The sequence below is a fragment of the Arachis ipaensis genome, chromosome B7 (assembly GCF_059453495.1).
Source record: "Arachis ipaensis isolate K30076 ecotype BB chromosome B7, ASM5945349v1, whole genome shotgun sequence".
Taxonomy (NCBI): Eukaryota; Viridiplantae; Streptophyta; class Magnoliopsida; order Fabales; family Fabaceae; genus Arachis; species Arachis ipaensis.
Window position 1 is genome coordinate 7,162,037 of NC_142442.1, and position 18,579 is coordinate 7,180,615.

Below are 18,579 nucleotides of genomic sequence, written 5' to 3' on the forward strand. Positions count from 1 at the left end.
ATCTATGATTATTAAGAATCTCTCAAACATCTCATTAATGCTTTCTCCATCCTTCATGGTGAACATTTCATACTCTTTTTCTAACATATCAATCTTTGTTTCTTTGACTTGTTTGGTACCTTTGTGTGTGACTTGGAGTTTCTCCCAAATTTCTTTTGCTATCTTGCATTAGATACCTTTCGATACTCCTCGAAACTGATAGCACAGTGCATCAAGTTAATGACTTTTGCATTCAGCTCCACTTTCTTTTTGTCATCATCATTCCATTCAGCTTCTTCGTTTGGAGTCACCACTCCATCAGCACTTGTCTTTGTGAGAACTTTGGGACCATTCGCAACTATCTTCCACATGTTGTAATTAATTGATTGAATGAAGATCAACATCCTTTCTTTTCAATAGGCATGGTTTTTCCCATTAAAAAAAGGAGGCCTATTGTTTGACTGACCCTCTGTTAGAGTGCATGCCATAGCATTAGTACCCAAGTTGTTAGCCATTAGACCTTTCTTCCAAGTTGTGAAATTTGATTCTTGAGACCTAGCTCTTATAACCAATTGAAGGTTCTTGATGGCCTAGAGAAAGGGGGGATTGAATCTATGACCTTCTTTAAAACTTGATTGATAAAGCCTCAAACCAGAACTTATAACTTTGCTTCTGTTTAGTCTGCGTATTGGATTATGCAGGAGACAATTTTATTTTATCTCATAAATCGTGAAAAACAAAATCAGAACAGGAAAGAAGAAGATGACACAGTCATATATTCTGATTCAGTTGCCATGTACAATGCAATCTACATACAGTCTCCACCACAACGTTAGTGTAATTTTACTATCTTTTTAAGTATTACATACACCAATTCCCAAGGACTCAACATAATCCTATCAGGGACACTCCAAGCTTCAACATAAACTTGACTTGGCTATATAACTACCTAGACACTCAACACACTAAGTGCTTACCCAACTTAGCAAATGATACCTCTCAGGTACATGATACAAAACAGAAATACAACAAAAAAAATCTGAAATCACTCTTGACTTTTCTCTCCAAGTATTTCTCTTAGCCTTTTCTCTCAATAACTTTTCTTCAATGCCTCACTTTCATTTCTTTTACCACTGAATGAAAACAAAGAAAGATACAACATTGAAACAGAATATTAAACAATAAACCATGAAGGAGATGATGAGTTACAACTTTGATGTTATAAGTTGAACCGAATTCAGCACTCTCTGAAAAAATTCTCCATCTTGGCAGAATATTTCTTTGATGTAGAAATACTGTCCAAAACGTTGAACTCTCACAGAAAAACTCTCAATGAAACTCAAAACTCTGGTTTTCTCTCCTTATCTTTCTTTCTGAAAACCATTTTTCTTTTTGTATCATCTCTCTTTCCACAACTGGAGCGTCCTTTAGAAAGTCAACTTCTTGAATCTTGAGCTAGTTTATTTCTCTTTCTTTCTTTTTCATTGCATTAGGCTATAAAATCAGGGATCTAAATTAGAGTCAGCCAACACAGAAGAGAGATGAGCAGTAGCAGCTTGGATTCCTCAGTGAATTTACCAAATTCAAGTCATTAAATTTGTGCTTTGGCTCCAAGTAACAAATCAACCATTGATTTGCAGCAAAAATAAACAGATATCCCTTTTTCTTAGTTACTTGAAATTACATGTGCAGAAAGAAGATAGATTATACAAGTAATTAACTTGCATGTTAATGGAATTCTTTTATTTTTATCTTCTGACTAAGCTTAATTTAAGCAATCTAATCTTTGCCCCAATTCTGATTTGACATAGCCTCCATTTTTTGGTTTTTCATTTCTTCTATCATGACAGCTAAAAAAGTGAGCTCCCTTTTTCTCTCTCTGTGCTATACCCGAATGAGCAACACTTCAACAGCAGTAAACTTCTTTTCCTTCCATTTAGGCCACGGACTTCACAATGAGTTTGGCTTTGTTTTACTATCCAAGGTGCAAGTTTAATGGGCTTTTTATTTAAATTTGGGCATGCATAACTAATTAACATATATCAAATTCAATTGGACTATTTACCCAACTTTAACATATTTGTCATCATCAACTATTTGTTATTATTTTTTAAACTCAACATTAACTAATATTAATTAAAAAAATTGGCCCTACTTACCAAAAAAAAAAAAAAAAAAAATTGGCCCTAATATTTCTCTTCGATAAATTTAGGCATGACAATCAATTTATGTATGAAATTTTCGGCTCCCATAATGCTCTTAGACTTAGTTTGGTAAAGTTTTTACTTTTTAAAAGTAATTTATGAAATCTAACTTTTAAAAGCTAATTTTTTAAACATTGTAGCATTTATGTTTGATAAATTAAATTAAAAATAGTTTTTAATAAGCACAAGCAAACAACAATAAGTGTGTTTGATAAAATAATTTTTAAAATTTAAAAATATTATAACAGACATTAATATAAGAATTAAATTTAAATATTAATTAATATATGAAATTATATTAAATTTTTTAATTTTAATAAGTACAAACTAACTTTAAAAAACTTCTCTTAAATACTTTTATAAACAATCTTAATTTAAAAGATATAAACACAAATATATAAACTTTTAATTTACCAAACATAAAATATACAAATTTTTCGTTAAAAGATTTTACCAAACAAAATCTTAATTTAGTGAGGCTAGAGCATTGGCAACAGTGATTTTATCACATGTTCGGCCAAATGACTCTCCTAATATTGTGATTAGAAGGCATAACAATTTTGTAGTTCAAATAATACATACTTTATCTACTCCATAAAAAAAACTTTTATATATATTAGATTATGGATTGTGCTTGACTAATAAAATAAACTTTAAAAAAGAATTAAACTTTAAAATAGTTCTTGAAGTTGTATTCGAACCTAAAAATAATTTTTGAAATTAATAATTTCTTAAATTCATCTCCGAAATTGCACTTCAGAATTCATAGTAGTTTCTGAGACATTTTTTGTTCATCAGAACCTTAAAACGATGTCATTTTGAACAAAAAAAAGATGTACCCAATTCGAACAAAAAAATAAAAGAAAAAAGAAAAAAAAAAGAAGCCTAGCATAGAACCAACCCTCCTCCCCCAACCTCATTCCCAATCTGTTCATTTCTCCATCCCTATCTCCATCCCCATCCCCATCCCCAACCCCTTTCCCTTTCCCTTCCCCTTCCCCTTCCTCTTCTGCTTTCTCAACCTTCCCTTTTTCTTTCCCCTTCTGCTTCTCCCAATCTTCCCCTTTCCTTTTCACATATATATTCTGGTTGTTGTTGTCGCCGCTAGATGAGAAGGTGAAGATGAAAGAGGAAGAGGAGTCAGAGGCAGGTAGTTGTTGGTGCTGCGCGGCTAACAGAGTGTGAGAACGATGATGAGAGTGGGAGGAGTAGTGTTCGAAATTTTATTGATTTCAGAAATTTTGTTATTAAATTTGCCATTTCTTTTTGGTTTGCAGTGGTAGTCGTTGATAGTAAGAAATTTTGAAAGAATTTTTCGGTCTGAGACAGACGAATTGGATGCTTTGAAATAAAGCTAGTTGCATGATCCGTTTAATTAGAAGAGGAAAAGAAAGGAGAAGGGAATAGGGATGGGGATGGAGAAAGAGAAAGGGAAAAGGAAGGGGAAGGGGAAGGTTGGGGATGGTGATGGGGATGGAACAGATTGGGAATTGGGGGGAGGTGATTCTATGCTACACTTTCTTTTTTTCTTTTTTTTTTCTTTTTTTGGTTCGAATTGGGGGGTCTACGCTACGCCTTTTTTTTTTTGTTTAAAACGATGTCGTTTCAAGGTTCTGATGAACGAAAAACGTCTCAAGGACTACTATAAGTTTCGTAATGCAATTTTGGGAACGAATTTAAAGAATTATTAATTTCAGAAATCACTTTGAGCCTCGAGTACAAATTCAAGAACTATTTTAAAGTTTAACTCTTAAAAAACTAAACAAAGAAAGAAAAAGAGAATCTTAAGTCATGTTCTAACATTCTTCACACATTTGGTCTCTATATGTACCTTTCATATATCCTAAGTGTTTTTTAAAGCTATACTCTTCTTCTTCGGTTCTTATCTTTTATTCGTTTTTCCTTTTTCTTTTTGGTATCAAAATTAAAACTACAAAGTAACAAAGTAACTAAAGTAAAATGAAGTAAAGAACTACTTATCATCATCATTGCTATTAATCATGCTACACATTTTATAAAAAAATCTAAAATTCTCGTGATCTTATTTTATAAAAAATATATATATATATATATTATAATAAAAAAATTTAAAAACTAAATAAATAAATCAAATTATAAAAAATATCTATGAGTAATATCTAAATATATTGGCTATTATTTAGAAACATCTAAAATAATATCTATAAAAAATTATCTAAAAATTGTAATGTATTTATATCAAATAAAAAAACTATAAATAAACCATCATAATACTCATTTTAACCAACTAAGAAATACATTAAATTTCAAATAAATTTCTTTATATTTTTTCTTAGTTTGTTAATAATATATATAACTAGCATTTTTTTTCTAACCATTCATTCAAATTATTTATTCATCAAAATTAATCATTCTAGTTTTACTACAACATTCAAAACCATATAATACACAAAATCAATTTGTTTCATAAAATTAACAATTACCAAGCAAACAAATAAGAAAGTACAGATCAGAGAATAATGTGTAGGGAAAGACATGAAGCCTGAAGGTATCGTCCTCCATGTTTGTGACATTAAAAGTATCTCCCAAACATTGTTAATTTAAAGATTAAAATTTTCATTCTCCCATACACAACGAATACAAGCGCAAAAATGATAAAAAAAGAAAAAATAAAAAGTAATTAGGAAAGAGACGGAAACCAAGACCTTTAAATAAATATGAAAAAATTATGCCATTTAATCTATAACTCAGTAACAATAAGAAGACAACAATTGACATAGAAGAATAATGAAACATTATGACAACTTTAGAAATTGTCAGCTTTATTACTTGGCCAAGGCACCCTAGTGATAATCGTAATTAGAAGATCAAAGTATAGCGGAAACTGTGCCAAGGCATAGAGAGTCAAAGGTACGGAAGTAGCTTTATAAAAGGAGAGGAGGAAACTCTCATACTTGCGACTGAAGATGAAGAAATGGCCACCAGGGACTTGGCTGGTTGTGACGAAGGAGACACACCCGCAATAAGTGCCGCCATCACAGAGCATGCTTCCGATGTTTCCTTTAAAGGAGAGGGCATAAACTGACTTATTTTAGCCTTTGCAAAAGAGAGATCAGGTCTAGTGATTGTCAAATATTGCAGTTATCCTACAACTGTCCTAAACCGTTTAGGGTCTTTAAATTTTCCAGATTCTGTAGATAATAGTTGCAGTGAATTGATCATTAGTGTTGGCATGGGGCTGGCATAAGCCATGCTTAATTCGGAGAGTAAATCAATAATATATTTGGTTTGAGATAAATAATGCTGAAGAGAGATGAACCACTGAAATCTTTAGTGTGCAAGCAAGAGAAGAATAGAGTATAGAGAGTAGAGAAAACAGAGAAAGATTGAGAATACGTGAGCGCAAAGAATGAATGATTAATTTATTATTATTGCTATTATTCTTTGCATACATTGATCTATCTATTTATCCTTCTATGCTTAAATAAAAATTATTTAGCACAAGCAATACCAGAGGGGCATAACAAATTGACACACACAAGGAAAAAGAAAAATAGAAAAACAAAGTGTTGAACTCTAATCAAATTAGGATCAGTTTGAAAAGTGGTTTTATGACGACCTATATTAAAATTTGGAGCTGGATTTGTTTCAGAGAAGTTCACCTGCCTTAATTGTGGTTGGAACTGTAGCAAAAATAACACTGAGAAGATGAAAGTAGAGTGGAAACTGCTCAAAGGCATAGAAAGCGACGGGTATGGAAGTGGCGGCGTATAAAGGGAATATGATTGATTTGTACTTATTGTGGTTAACAAGAAAGAAATGAGCAGAGCAAAAAGATACGAACATGGTTATGATAGAAAGAAACAAAGAACTCAGCCCTATAAGGAGTTTCTTGGGCAAGATACTTCGAAAACCAATGGCAACCTGTCTTGAAGTGAGGATGGAAAGGAACATGATGAGTCCAGTGACGGAGAAACACAGTCCAACCAGAGAAGCCATGGCGAATACCTCGAATGCAGGTTGTCCCCCTAGTGTTGCCTCGCCGCCATTATCGTAGCCTCCGGGGACATTACCAGCTGTGGCAAAGGAAACACCGGCCACAAGCACCGCCACCACGGAGCAAGATTCCGATGTTTCTTTCAGCCACTCGCTAGCGTTTTTGATGAGCCCCTCGTGTGTCGTATTGAATATATCTACAGCCGTTTTGCTTTCGTTGTTGCTTCTGTTGTGGAAATGTCTTGGCACAATTTCTTTTATGTACTGCAACAACCAACAATATAATCAACATAATCAATAATAATTAAAACAAAAAGTAAGACTATCAAGAATAAGCATCCGAATACCATGTCCTGAAATTACTCATCCCAAAAGCATAACCTGATAGGATAATGTAACACTAATAATCATATCTCTAATACTTTCTAAACCTTCATTGTACACTTGAGTCATTGGCTCTCTATACTTTCTCTTTTATTCAATACAATGATCTAATTTTTAAGTAGTATATTAGTTTATTTTTTGAGAATTTAATATGTAGGCTTTATAAACTTCACTAATTAATAAAAAAAATTAGAAAAAGATAAATTTATGACTTTCTGATATGAAAGAACTATTTATTTTTGTTCATAATATGCATTGGTTATGAAAATTTGACTAATTCACATATATAAAGGGAAAAAAAATTGTTTATAATCAATTTTATAATACTGTGATGTTTGAGATTTGTGCCATATATAGTCAAATACAAAAAACACAACATAAAACATGTAGTTTTCCAATTTTAAGAATTTAGTCAAAGAAAGCCGCACATTGGATATAGTGTTTAATTTATTAAAAATGCAAAGAACGTTACACATAAGGTGTTCCATTTGTAAAAAGATTATTAATTAAATACTAACTATATTAAAGTTTAGTTGTAACTTATTTTTTCTTTTTCTTTTTTCTTTTGTTGCCTATCAATAACAAAAAAAGATGTTACTTACAATCAACTTTTTAACGGTTTTAATCTTAATTAATATTCTGATGTTGTTACATATTTATTTTTAAACAATTTAAATTTTAATTAATACACTGATATCAATTTTTGAATAATTTTAATTAATGTATGTACGCCAGCTGAGTAATAATTTTAATTTTAATTTATGTATTGTAATGATGTATTATAGCATAGAAAAGTAATTATTCAAAAAAGAAATTAGTTTTGGCATTAAAAAGTAATAATAATAATAATAATAATAATAATAATAATAATAATAATAATAATAATTTGTAAAAAACAATGAACAAGAACTAAAAAAAGCTACACGGTGCATGTAAGTATTTAATTATAAGAGAAATGTTATTTGTACTCTAAAATTAGTAACTAAAATCAGCCACTAATGTATTTATATATAAATACATATAAATACATATATAATTTAATTTATTTTTAATGTGTATTTATATTTTAATATGTATTTTATATTAATGACTAATTTTAGTTACTAATTTTAATATACATATAGCATCACCCTTAATATAATGGACTTACACTTTTGTATAAAAAACGACAGCATATGTATATAGTATAGCATTCATTCATTATAATTTGGAAAAGGAAAAGGATAGAAAGGCAATCAAAATATTAAATAATATAAAAAATAGAATAAAAAAATTAAAATTAAAATCATAAATCAAATTATTAATTAATTATTTTTAATTTTAGATTTTAAATTTTAAAAAATAAGAATTTATAATTAAACCAAATCACAATCGAGACGATTATTCTCAATACCACGTTAACTTTCTATTTTCTATTTGTAATTTCTGGTTCGTAGAGTCACTCCGGCGTTGCTGCACTTTTTCGTTGTCCGGTCCGACACCGCCCAACCTCCCGCCGACGTCGTTCAACCTCTCCTCATCCTGTTTGCGCTCCGTTGCGATGTGAGATCGCGCCGCAGCAGCCCCGTGCATTCTCCTTCCCGCTGCCCATCCGTCGCCGGCCATGTAGATCCCATCGAAGCCTCACCACGGTAGTGTCGACGTCCAACACCATACGTTGCTACATTTTTATACGTGCATAACCGTCACATGCATGTAAATGAAGTCCAACTTGGATGAACCGCTTTGTGATGTCCCATCGTCATTCATAAGCGACAATTCCTCTCGTTCACACGTAGTCACCAATGGATACCAATGAATAATAAGTCAGATGTTGGTTAGTCTAATACTTATGCAGCTGGTTTGATTAAGTAGTTACTAGTAACATATGTCAGATGTTCAATTCAATAGATATGCAAATGGTTATGTTGATTCTTAATTGTTGAATGGTTATTTTTTTTATTCGGTTTACTCATGTACAGTTAACAATAGGTAGATGTTCAATTTACTAAATGTGCAGATAGTTATCCTAATGTTAGTGTTTAGAGAATAATTTGAGAGTGGAGTATTTTTTTATTTTATTGGATCAATTTTAGATACCATTATTCACATTGTTCACAAATATCATTATATATCTACCTAAAAAACAAAAAAAAACGGGCTTGACAACCGGCACGTTTCATTTACCAAAATTTTTTAAATATCAAATTTTTGTAACTTAATTTAGAATATCATATTTTTTACTAAAAGTTTTATTTTTTATATATTGATGAAAAAATTCGTAAAATATTAGATTGTTTGAGGAAGAAAATTGAAGTAATTTCTACATACCTGATACCACTTGATATCCCACATCAGTTGCATGGCATGGCTAGCTACTTTCCAAGACTTGGCTTCTTCTAAACCCTGAGCTGCCAAGTGCAGCAATGTGTTTTCATCATCATCCACTCCAATAACTAAGTGTTCCCAGACTTCTTTTGGTAATTGCTTTTTCAGTTCCAGAACAACTTGCGGTTGCCTATTTTTCACTGCCACAAGCAACACATTTTGATTCTCTGCGTTGGTGATATGGATAACACTAGGTATTCTTTGTTGAATCTCGGTCACCATTTCAATGATACCATGCTTCGCTGCTAATAAATATGGTGTCTCTTTGTTATCATCACTTGCACTACCTTCTGTATCGTTGTTATCATCATAAATTGAAGAAGCCCCTTCTTTTATTTGCAAAACCATTTGACTTGGAGAATATGGTTCTTGCAAAATAAGAGTTAAATAATAAATCCATCCACTAGTTATTGCATGTAACAAATTCAATTCCATGGTTTTCTAACTTACTTCAAACATGTGACAATTAACTATTCCTTTGATATGTTCTCAGAAGTAAAAATATATGGAACCAAAATGTGACCAGCCAAAAAATAAACAAAACCATTTAATTAAAATTACTTTTTGAATAATATGTTTGAAAACCGCTCCTGAGATCACGGAGCACAAACCAAAATCCAGTTTTTCATGGAACCCAAACACATTTTGGCTGATTTTTGGCTGATATATTTTTGGTTCTCTAGTTGTTCTCATATAGAAAGAAAATAGCCATTGATCATTATTTAGGGCTAAATAACTAGGGATGGGAAAAGACATAAAAACCAATACTTCTGTACACAGGTTTTTACGTATGGATTGTACAGATTTTTTTAATTTAATTTTTTTTAAGAGAAAACATAAAAAATTAATTTTTAGTTAATTAATATTATTCAATTCTTATTTTTAATTATAAAAAAATTATTTTTTGGGAGAATTAGAATTTAAGATTTATAATGTATGATTTAGGATTAAAAATTTATAATTTACAAAATAAATTTAAAGAAATTAGTTAATATTAACTGAAAAGATTAACTCTAATATTATTCATTAAAAATTAAAATAAATAATTCAAAAAGTAAATTTATAAAAATAAAAATTTATAAACGTAAACCACTGGATACTGTACTTGGTAATTTTTACTTTTATAAATTTACCTTTTGTTATTGGCAACAATTTATTTTTATTTTCACTCATATAATTTTTAAAATACTTGTATAATCTATACCGTAAAAAATCTGTATAGAAATATTCACCTAATCAAATATACTTTTTCATGACTAAAATCAACGGAATTTGAATGATAAAATATATAGAACTAGGAATATGCCCTTGAAAAGGAATTAACATATTAGATTAGAAATAATGATATCTTGTTTTTTATGCGCAAATTAAATACGCATATTCTCTTTTAATTTTAAGAATTATATATATTAAAAGAAAATGTTGATAGGCAATAACTTTTATTAATATTAGCTAATATTTAGTCACCATTTTAGTTTTATACAAAAATATTATTTATACGATAAAAATCAACTATTAAAATTTGATATTATGTATTTTTATATAAATATATGTGTAGTTTAATTTACTTTTAATGTATATCTTATATTTTAATATATATTCTATGCTAGTGCCTAATTTTACTTAATGATTTAGGGTGTAGCTAATATTATTGAGTCTTATATTATTAGAATTTAGAATATAAAATTTAATACTTAATATTTAGAATATTAGTCAAGTATGATATATTGTTTAAAAATAATAAATTTTATTAGTCATGTAGTATTATTTTGAATTAGATTCATCTTTTAATTTTTTTTACTCCATTTGGATACTAAAATAAGTGAGAAAACAAGAAATAAAATGTTACTTTGATTTATTGTATTTTTTTAATAATACCATTGTTATAGGTTGTTATTGCTGTTTTTTTTTTTTTTTTAATTAAGAATTTTTTATTTTATTTGTCGGATATCTTTTTTTAGTTTAACGAGATTTAAATTTTAAATCTTTTAGTCATAAAAGTTGTGATACTATATTAAATTATAAGTGTTAAGAATCAGTAAATTTTATCAATTTTGGTCATCAGCAATTGGTCAGTACAAATATCAAATTATCTTTGACAAATAAATTTTAGTAATTTATATGTGCAAATTCTAATAAATATAAATATAAAGTTGCATTGATTTTTGTACAAATTTTAATAAATATATTAATATAGATGTAAATTATATATTTTATATACATAAAAAATATTGATCCAAATAATAATATTTTCTAGTTATGTTATACTGTTACTATGTTATTATTTTTCTCAAAAACTTATATTACTAAAAAGAATGACATGAATAATTATCTCTAATATCAAACATAATTATATGTAAGCAACTATAAGCATATACCACGTATCAGAAGCCCCAGGGCCTCGTCATCAGGGTCAAAATAATAGTCCCAAAAAGAATCTGTAGGACGACTACCACCATTATAAGCCGCCATTCCTCCGGTGAATGCATGGAAAGGGTTTTCCATGAGTTTATCCAAGAGTTGAAAACTCCATATGTGCTTCTGCTTTGTTTCTCTTACCTCCTTGAACGCTTAATTAATTAACAAGTACGTACAAGATGCATTATATTATGTAGCAGGGACGGAGCAAATGTTATTGTAATTAAATAACCATATAATATATGTATGTAAAAACTAAGTAGAGATTAAAGTAGCATGGTGATTGGAACACATACCCTCCACCAAACGCCTGATGGGAGAAAGCACGTATACCGATTTCATAAAATGAAAAATGGTATCATAATTTGGTGGCAAAAACCCTGGAAATAATAAAAATCGGTAAATAATATAATTATTTAATTTATATAAATAAAAAAATCCATAAAAAATATATTATTATTATACACATTTTTTAAATTTTTATTTAGTTTTAAATTTTCACCTGTTATCTTTTTAATATATATTTTTACTTCTCTTCTTTCAGACATATAATTTGGAGAGAATATTAATATTGTGATTAATAATTAGAATCAAAATTCAATTGTTTCAAAAAAATTGATTTTGAATTAATTTTATAACTATCAATATAATTTTTTAATACTAATATCTAATTATATATATATATATATATAAATAAAATATTATCTTTAAATAATAAGCATAAAATTTAATTTTTTTTTTATTTGTGCAACAGACTTAATACCTAATCAAATATAAAAGTATACACATTAAATTCTTTCAAATTTTAAATAATGAATATTAAATTTAATTATTAGTAAAAAATTAAACTCTTTCAGACGAAAATAATAACTAAAAAATTTATTAATTAATTTTTTTATTTATGAAAACTCTGGACTTTTTAGCTAACAGGACTTTTGTCTCCTACGACCTTTTTTTAAAAGTAGTTTAATTCTATAAATCTTTTCTGTCATAATCTATAATGTTAAGACAAAACCAACGTAGTTTTAAAAGATTTATATTCCTGTAATATTATTACGGGCAAAACACTAGTTAGTCCCTAAAAATATATACGTAAATAATTTTAATCCCTAAAATTTAAAAAATAATCAAATTAGTCCTTATATAAATTTTTTTATATTTTATAATATTAAATTTTTAATATTTCTTAATCCTACTCATTTTAATATTATTTTTATCCCTTAATAAATAATTTTTTTAAATAAATAATAAAAATAATCAAATTATTACAAAGTTATTTTTGTATTTTTAGATTTTTTATTTTCAAATTCTAGTTTTTTCTAGTGAAAAATTTTTATATAAATAATTTTATCAAACTATTATTAATTATATACTAAAAGTTTTAATCTTTTGGATGTCACTAAATAAATATAGTAGTTATTTAAAAAAAATATATTAAAATATTAAGATTCAACAAGTGATTCTATAAAATCGATTTTTCAATTATTTAATTTTATCATATAAATTAAAAAAATAATAAAATTATAATTTTAAAAAATTTAAAAGATTTAAATTTTAATGTAACCACTATATCATTTAGTGAGACTCAAATATTAAATTTTTTATTGTATAATCAATAATAATAAGATAAACTCGTTAAATAAAAAAATTTCACTAAAAAAAATTACAATTTAAAAATATAAAATTTTAAAATACAAATAAAAAAATAACTTTATAATAATTTAATTATTTTTATTATTTTATGTAAAAAAAATTTTGTTTATTAGGATTTGAAAAATAATATTAAAATCAGTAATATAAAAAATATTTAAAATTTAATATTATGAAAAAATAAGAGAAATTTATATAAAGACTAATTTGATTAATTTTTAAATTTTAGGGATGAAAAATATTTATATGTATACTGTCAGGGACTATTTTGATTATAAATAAATTTATTACATGTCAAATGATACGTGACATACTATGTGTCACTGATCTGACACGTCAACCAATCATTTTATAGCATGTGGCATTAATCTACTATATCATCGTGCTACGTAACACTCAATATGACATGTCATCATTTAAATAGCGAAAAGATTAATTTGACTTATATTTTATCTTTCAAAGACTAATATGGCTAAAAAATTATTTGAGTACTAATTTAAAAAATAAGTAATTTTTAAGAAATAAATTTGACTATTAAATCGGTTAATAAATGATAACTTTAGAATGAATAATGTGCATTTTTATTTTTTATTTATTTTTTTAGTTATTTATGGCTGATAAATAATTAACTAAGCCAAATACATATAGACTGCGTTTGGTTTTAAAATAATCATTGTCCGCATGTTTGCTCAAAATTGATAGATCGATACATACATGTAGATTAGGGCATTTGGTTTTGAAAATAGAATAAAAAAAATATTAAAAATAAGATATAAATAACAAAAGTATAAAAATTAGTTATTAAATATAATTAAAATATAACAAATAATAAAAAAGTTTAATTTATCTTCATAGAAGTTTTAATATTAAATCCTGATATCATTTCTATCAAAAATTTAATCTATTAAAAAAAGATACATAATTATATTTCTAGCATTGTTGTTTTTTTCGCTTTTTTATTTATCTTTGCCTAGCAAGCATCTCAGGGATTCTTTCGACATCGTACTCTAACAACTCTTTTTTATTAATATAAAGTTTTTTAATTTTATTATTGAAAAAATTAATTCCTATTTTCTATAAAATATATATAGATGATTTTACCATATATGATAATTATAAATTACTAAAACAGTTACTTCTCTATTTAATAATTGTATTAGCAAAATAACTGTTTCGATTCAATATTGTAGATTTAAGGACTCCTTGTATATAGAATTCAATACTGTAGCTTTTAGTTTTTATTTACATTTATTGTTAAAATAAATACATAATATATGTTAAATATTATATATATAAAATTATAAATATTACATTAAATAAAATCATTTTAAATTATTATCCTTCTAGTATTATTTGAAGAGCAATGCTAGGGGCAGCAATTTTTGTGATTGGTAGCCATCAAATAGCCACCAAAAATGATCTAATGATATGTGATTAATGTGAGATTTCATCCAATCATTCACATTTCTCTGCTGGTTACGTGCTGGCCAAAATTCAACAAAACTGCTAGCCCCTAAACTTTTCCTTATTTGAATGCAATACCTATTTGGTTTACTTTCTTTTAAGTTGTAACCAATTTTGTATGACAATATGGCCCTCGAATACAAATCTTGAACCGAATCGTACCTATTTTCTTTGAGCCATTGGATGATTGAAGCCATTGAATCTCTTCCTTGTATTTTTCCATTTCCTTGTCAGCATCTAGTTTTCGTACTGGTATAACTTTGCAAAGAGGAAAAGTGTTATAATAATAATAATAATAATAATAATAATAATAATAATAATAATAATAATAAGTTACACGTATATATGATGTGAGTAACAACTTACTGTGGTAGAGCATTTGCTTGAGGAATGAAAGTTTTGTTGTACTTTTGAAAGCTGAGGGTCTTTTGGCAAGAACGTGGAGCGGGGTGATTCCATTATGGGCATGCATAGTAAGGAAAGTGTAGTTACGGGCTATTATGAATGCCAAATCTATTGCAACATATAAAATAGGGTCAAAATTAAGATCAAACAGGTTTATTCATATAAAGTTAATAATTAAAAGTTTTTAGATAATAATTTAATTAAATCTGTTAAATTATTTGACGAATCTTAACTATCATTTAAAAAAAAAAAAAGGATAAATATGGAATAATGGATGGAAGGTTAGTATACCGAAATATTCTCTGTTGATGGCACAGTGAAGGATGCTCTCTCTTTTGTTTATGTCTTCGCCGGTGCCACGTGTAACGAGACATCGAATATCATCAGCAAATTTGATACTGTTGCAGAGGAGTTTATCGGCGACGGAGGAGAGGTAGGCAAAGGTATGTGCGTTCCAGTTGAGTGCAGCTAGAAAGAAAGGTGTCTCACCTTTCTTGTTCTCCAATCTCAACAAATGAATCCTTTCCTCACTCTCCCCTATGATGTACATGCATATCTTTGTGAAACCCCTTGACGCTGCAAGATGTAACGGGGTGTCCCCGTTTTTATTCTGCACTTTTAGGGCTTCTTCATCCCCTGCTTCCTCGAATTCGATGATTGCTTCCACCAGCAACTTCACTACTAGTTCTATCTTCAAGTCGACGGCGACGTGCAAGGCAGTGTTGTCGTTGTCCTCGGTGATCTTTTGCGTCTGAGCTCCCGGGTATTTCATGTACATCTCAACAACGCTGTTCCATTTGCCTTCCAATGTCCGCTCAGCTAGCTTCCCAGCTCTATATTTTGTTAGTTTTTCACGCCGGCTTTCTCTTACTGCAGGTTTTGCACCACCAGTACTACTCTCTCCTACTTCTGCGGCCATATTTCCAAACACGCTATGCTCATCATGATTTACTTTCTCTTTATATAATATATATAGAGAGAGAGAGAGAGCAGCGAACACTCCATTGAATCTGGGGATCTCATGCTTCCTAGCTTCCACTTTTACTTGATGAGATACACGCCAAGAATAAATAAAATAATACTATATTACGTGTACACTAAAATCAGCTACTAAAGTCAATATAAAATATATATGAAAAATAAATTAAATTATACATATATTTATAAATAAATATACTAATAATTGATTTTAGTGTATTAATATTACTTTTGATAATATAGTATTTGTTGCCGTATCTAAAGGTTTGTATCTAATTATAAAAAAAATGTTAAATATTTAAATTTTTTTATACAAATTAAATTAGATAAAATTTAACACCAAGTAATAGATACGAGAAAATTAGCCAAATAATATAGATGTTGACCACTCTATCTTTTGGCTTGATACTACATACTTAACCGATGAGGTTACATTGCATAATTTCATTGCATTGATTTGACTGAAATTATTTTTTATATTAGGTTAAAATTGGTGTTTTTTTACTATTATCGACTACTCAAGTACTATATCCAAGTATGAAAAAGTTTGTGAGTGAAAATTAAACTATCTGATTTAATGTAAAAAACAAACGCAGTGAGATTTAACAGGTTTAAAATTAGAAAGTTTGATTTGTATTAAATTAAAATTTTAAATTTTTTTAATGCTTATATCAAATCTAATTGGACTGTTTAATTTGCTGTAAAATAAATTTTATTATTAAAAAAAAAAATTAAACCATACAACTTCAGTGCAATAAATAAAATAAAATTAAATATATTTTATCCATATTTTTGTAAAACTCTGTATTGAAAAAATTATATCTATCATTCTCTTCTCTCAATGCCATAAATAAAAAAATTAGCCTCAATTTAATTAAATGTTAGAATATGATTAGTTAAAATGACATAACAACCAAACACTGAAAGCAAAATAAAATATGATTATTTGAATTAAGTTTTCTTTTATCAATTACTTTTACACTTTTTGCCTTTCTTGGTCCACCTTCATTTATATATATATATATATATATATATATATATATATACCTTGCTTGTTTTTGGTATACCATGCATCACATATGTGTGTGAATCTTTTTTCGTTATCTTCCTCCTTTTTTCTGTGAAATTAGGTGCCAAAAAGCGATAAAGACAAGGGTTTGGTTCCGACGGGGCAACAAAATCTTGCTCTCCTATGAAATATGATGCTGCCAATCGATTTAAGAGTATATTTTAACTGATTTACGTGAAATTGACAAAAGGATCTTCAAATAATTGATGATGAAGAATCACATAATGAGTCTTTGATTAATAGCATCACAAAATTATTATTTTGTGTTCTGTACTTATCTCCCATTTATTAGAAGTATGAATATAACTCAATGAGTCTTGAAGAAGTGAAGAATAAAACAGAAAGAAAAAATATAGCAGACTTGTGTTACAAGAAAACAGAATAGTAGTATGAATTGTGATTGAATTTACTGTATATTGATTACACTGAATTGGTCGTATATATATATATAAGAGATGTCAACTGATATTAGCTTAAACATACACTAATCACAGCTGGTAAAACTAATTCTAACTAACTCAAGTTAATGCTAACAGCTTTGATACTGCTCCTGCTCACTTTATCTTGTTTGTTACTTTTTCAAGACACTAAATTACTCTCCAAACACACAATAGTAGTAACAGGTTTTCTATCTCCTAAGTCTTCTTCCCAATTAAAATCTGTGAAAGCATATAATCTTAAGTTAGTGCATTTGGTAAATTGAATGTATAAGTTAATTAATTATATCTATAATATATATAGTTCTAGTATGTTAACCAAAATAATTATAAAAAAAATTATTCTACCATATATATAACTAATAATTTTTATAACTTTGGGAGGCTATGACCATCCATTGCCATAACTAACATTCGTCCCTATGCTTGCCTAGCTAGTAAAATGAGCTTTAAAAAAAATAAATAAAGAAAAGGAAAATTCTTAGGTTCTCACCTTCTTTACAACTTTATTTGGTATCTGATATGTACCTTTCATATATCTGAAGTGTTTTTTAAAAGCAATATTATTCTTTTTTTTTTTTCTTTTTGTTGGTTTTTATTTATTCGTAGCATAAATCTAAACTATATACAGAGAAGCAACCAAACCAAAGTGAAGGAAAGAACTATTTATGAGCAGTAGTGCCATTATTGCCAAACAAGATAATAATTGAGTACCGACAATGTATAGGAGAAGATGCGAAACTATCCTCCATGTTTGCTATTACAAATTTTACCTTTCTCAAAAAATAAATTTAATTAGATAGTTCATAATTAAATAGCACTGCCTTGTATCACAAGTCTCTCACCAATTGTTAATACAATCGTAGTATATTCAGTTTTCAATTCCCAGTCTTCAGTTCTCTCTTTTCTTCTTTGTCAAGTCATCATCTTTGCAAAGTTTTACATCACTATATATTTTATATTAATAACTGATTTTAATAGGGTAAAGTATACCTTTTGTCCCTGAAATTTGACAAAAAATTTAAAAATATCCCTAAGTTTTATTTTGTTTCAATTTTGTCCTAAAAGTTTTCGATTTGCATCAAATATACCCTTATCGGCTAAATTTTCAAAAAAATAAAGATCAATCTAATAATAATGCATGAAAATTATGCTTGATTTGCTTGTGTTGAGGATTGTTCTTATGAAATTGTTGTTGAATTGGTCTTAAATTTTTTAAAAAATTAGCTGTTATGGGTATATTTGATGC

At 27.9% G+C, this 18,579-nt stretch overlaps 1 protein-coding gene across 2 annotated transcripts; it reads right to left on the minus strand.

The window, feature by feature from the left end:
* Window positions 1-4,987: 4,987 nt before the first annotated feature.
* On the minus strand, window positions 4,988-15,774 carry LOC107609956 (uncharacterized). 2 transcript variants are annotated; one of them, XM_088492734.1, is made up of 7 exons: window positions 15,138-15,774; window positions 14,808-14,954; window positions 14,604-14,690; window positions 11,624-11,707; window positions 11,288-11,479; window positions 8,853-9,277; window positions 4,988-6,422 (listed from the first exon to the last, which is right to left on the minus strand). In XM_088492734.1, exons 1-7 carry the CDS (start codon window positions 15,763-15,765, stop codon window positions 5,811-5,813), a joined length of 2,175 nt encoding a protein of 724 aa, XP_088348860.1. In that variant the 5' UTR covers window positions 15,766-15,774; the 3' UTR covers window positions 4,988-5,810. The 2 variants fall into 2 exon arrangements, with proteins under 2 accessions (XP_088348860.1, XP_088348859.1); XM_088492733.1 differs by having other exon boundaries at window positions 14,604-14,699.
* Between the last annotated feature and the right edge of the window lie 2,805 nt (window positions 15,775-18,579).